Here is a 3614-nt window from a genome sequence, read left to right as displayed (position 1 = left end):
TTGAATGATATGCTAGGAACTAACTCTTTTTCTTAGTTTCCATGTTGTCACATCAGCATGCTCAGAGGATAAAATGGCTTAAGATCAAATCTGTTAATACGTGAAAATCTGTCTTTTCCTAAGGCCACTTTATTGGTATTAATGCATTCTTTCTTCTTTAATATCTTTTTGTTTTGTAGTTGTTCAATAGCATTTGTTATCTACAAGTCTATTTTTTTCCTCATCTACGTTCAAACAACTGCTCTCTGATGAGGAATGAGATATCTGTGTATAAACAGAGATTTAAGACTTGCCTAAGGTCCCCAACAACCATTAAGAAATCTACACCTAACTTAATTCCTGAACTGAATCTCTTTAGCCTTATATCTGCCTTTACATTTGCAAATAAGTCAAATCCTTTTTCTTCTTCTTTACCCTTCCTCCCATCCAGTTATCTATGAGGACCACCATTTACCAGACATTTGCATGATTGTGAATGATGTTATGCAAGATGTTGATTCAAAGATGATCTCTACTCATCAGATGACAAATCTAGCAATTTCTGAATAACAATAAACTATATTTCTACTTCTTGAACCTAACTGCTTTCTGATGTATCAAAACTAGGAGCTAGTTCTTGTCCCTATGCATGCATAACTTTCTAATGGAAAATAACTTAAAGGCAAAATAACATGATATCTCTATGGAACTAAGCATATCCAGAGCCAGGACTAATGAACTTCCACAGGAGACATGAATAATGGCCACATATAGTCATCAGATACTTGGGCATGACCCTCTGACCCCTGAGACCTATTCCTATCAGAATCTGGTGGTAAACTGGAGCCAGCCTCTGTTTTTACCTCTCCAGTGCCATGGGGGAAGGGGAAGTTGGGCATAAGGCGCTTAAGAAACCAGAATTCACTATTGCCAGTGCCAGTGGCTGAGGACACTTCATAGGGACAAGGCTGGGATATGGATCCACTGGCTCCTCCTTGTACCAGGTTGGTAGAGAAATTACAGTCATCATAGAAACGCTCTTGAATTGTGAACTTTTCTCTGTATTTAATCTTCTGGCAGATATGTGTAATGAAGATCACTGTGACAGAGAGGAGAAAGAGAAAGGAAAGCACAGCCAGAGAAATGACCAAATATTTAGTGGATGGATTTACCCTTGTAGGATGCTTGAATGGATCCAGGAACTGCAGATAGGGCTCAGAAAAGCCATCTACCAGGAGGATATTAAGTGAGGCAGTAGTAGAAAGAGCTGGTTGGCCATGATCCTGAACAAGAACGATCAGTTTCTGCATCATGGGGTCTCTCTCAGATATCTGCCGCAATGTACGGATTTCCCCATTTTGTTGTTGAGCAGAGAATAACCCAGGGTCAGTGGCCTTAAATAGATGAAATAAAAGCCAGGAATTCTGACCTGAGTCACCATCCACAGCCGCCACCTTAGTCACCAGGTAGCCTGCCTCTGCAGACCTAGGCACCAGGTCATTGCAGGGCAAGGTGCCATTTTGCAGTGGGTACAAGATCATTGGGCAGTTATCATTGTCATCCAGGACAACCACTCAGACAGTAACCTGGCTACTCAGTGACAGGAAGCCCCCATCAGTTGCCTTTACCACAAACTGAAAATCTTGAATGGCTTCATAATCCATAGTTCTCAGTGCATAGAGTTTCCCATTGTCTGAATTTATGGAGATGTAAGCAAAGACTGATAGATCTCCACTTTTTGGAGGCAGCAGAGAATATATTATTTGGGCATTCTCACCCAAATCTAGATCCTCAGCATGGACTTTGCCAATAAAAACTGCAGGGCTGTTGTTTTCTCGAACAGTCAAGATGTAGGAATCTACTTGAAATACTGGGGGATTGTCATTAATGTCAGATATTAGCACCTCTATCACAGTCTCCGACGACAGAGTGGGTGGTCCAGTATCCATGGCAACAAGGGTGCTATAGCCAGAGACCTCCTCCGGATCCATGCCTCTGTCAGTGACCAGTGAGTAGGAATTCCTGAATGTAAGTTTGACTGCAAAGGGAAGGTCTTCTTTGAGGAAGCAAGTGATTTTTCCTCCCACTCGAATGTCCTGGTCTCTGATAGAGAAAAGGGCCACTACCGTCCGTAGTGGAGAGTCCTCAGGGAGAGGGCTGGACACAGAGGAGACTGTAACTTCAGGAGGATCGTCATTAACATCCACCACCTCCACCAGGACTTTGCTGTGGGCAGAGAGGCCTCCTCTGTCGGTAGCTTGAATGTCAATGTCGTATGTTTCAATTGCTTCAAAATCTAGGGACCCTCTTAGTTGAACCTCTCCAGTTTCAGAGTCAATCTGAAACATCTGGAGAATTACTTCTGGGTTTTGAGCTAAAGAGTAAGTTATCTCCTTGTTAGAGCCCTGGTCTAGGTCGGTGGCAGTTACCATAGCCACCAAAGAACCATTGGCACTGTTTTCCAGTACCTGAGCGCGGTACACCAGTCGAGAGAATTGGGGCACATGATCATTGACATCCAGAACCTCCACGCAAATGTGGGCAGTGCCAGACTTGGGCGGAGACCCTCCGTCCACAGCTGTAATTGTCAGGTTGACTTCAGGCTGCTCCTCTCTGTCCAGGGGTTTATCCAGCACTAGCTCGGCATACTTGGGCCCATGGCTGCGGAAGCGGGTGTGCAGGTAGAAATACTCACTGGCGCTCAAGGTGTAGTTTTGGAGACCGTTGAGGCCGATGTCCAGATCCTGCGCGCTCTGCAGAGGAAACCGTGAACCCAGGGGGGTGCTCTCCGGAATCTTTAAAAGAGGCTCCTTGTTTAGGAAAACCGGGGCATTGTCATTGATATCAAATACCCTGACCTCCACGCCAAAGGACTGCAGTGGCTCCACCAGGACTATTTCAAACTGCAGAACGCATGGATCGGCTTTGCCACAAAGTGACTCCCGATCCAGTTTCTCCTTCACGAACAGATCTCCTGTCTTGCGGTGCAGCCAGAAATGCAGTTTATTGCCCTCAGAAACGAGCCGCGCCCCGCGCGCATCCAGCTTCCCTACCTCCAGCCCCAAGTCCTTAGCCACGTTAGATACAAATGAACCACTCTCCATCTCCTCTGCCACCGAATAGCGGATGGTCGCCGTACCCCCCACAGATAAGCACAGAAAAAGGAGAAGCGAGCCCACTTGCCTGCTTTGCAAGAGTTTTCTGCGTGCAATCACCATCCGTTCTCACAAGAGCACTCTCTGCAGCAGATACACCTGTTGCGTACACACTTTCACTTTTCTGCCAACAGGTTCCTGCAACAGCTGCTCTCGGCTTTGCTAGCCTCTAACCGCAGCGCCGCCAAAGGCTAACGGAGCCAGGTGAGCTGTTTTGCACTTGGAAGAAAAATTGCATTAAGTAACTCAACTCCCTAGTCTATCGAATGTATTAATAGATATGTTCTCATTCTGGAGAGTTAGGTAGAGGTTGAAAGTTGTTGCCAAAGCAACAACAAACTCGCCTTTCAATTCCCTTTCAGGAAAAAAAGCCCTGGGGAATTGAACACCCAATGAGAATACTCGTTAAGCAAGCTCAAGGTTGAAGTCATAGTATCTGTGAGCCGGCTGGGGCCGCTGCAGCAGCGGGCAAACAGCGAG

The 3614-nt window shown here is 45.8% G+C and overlaps 1 protein-coding gene across 1 annotated transcript; it reads right to left on the bottom strand.

The window, feature by feature from the left end:
• Window positions 1-710: 710 nt before the first annotated feature.
• On the bottom strand, window positions 711-3197 carry PCDHB1 (protocadherin beta 1; the record flags this gene model as incomplete). The annotated part of the gene is given in 2 exon segments (XM_082650327.1): window positions 711-1553; window positions 1557-3197. Coding segments are annotated over 2 exon segments (2484 nt in total).
• Between the last annotated feature and the right edge of the window lie 417 nt (window positions 3198-3614).

The sequence above is a fragment of the Grampus griseus genome, assembly GCF_964374135.1.
Source record: "Grampus griseus genome assembly, chromosome: 3".
NCBI classification, from domain to species: Eukaryota; Metazoa; Chordata; class Mammalia; order Artiodactyla; family Delphinidae; genus Grampus; species Grampus griseus.
Note: the sequence above shows the minus strand (reverse complement) of the source record. Positions and strands in the feature narration are given on the sequence as shown.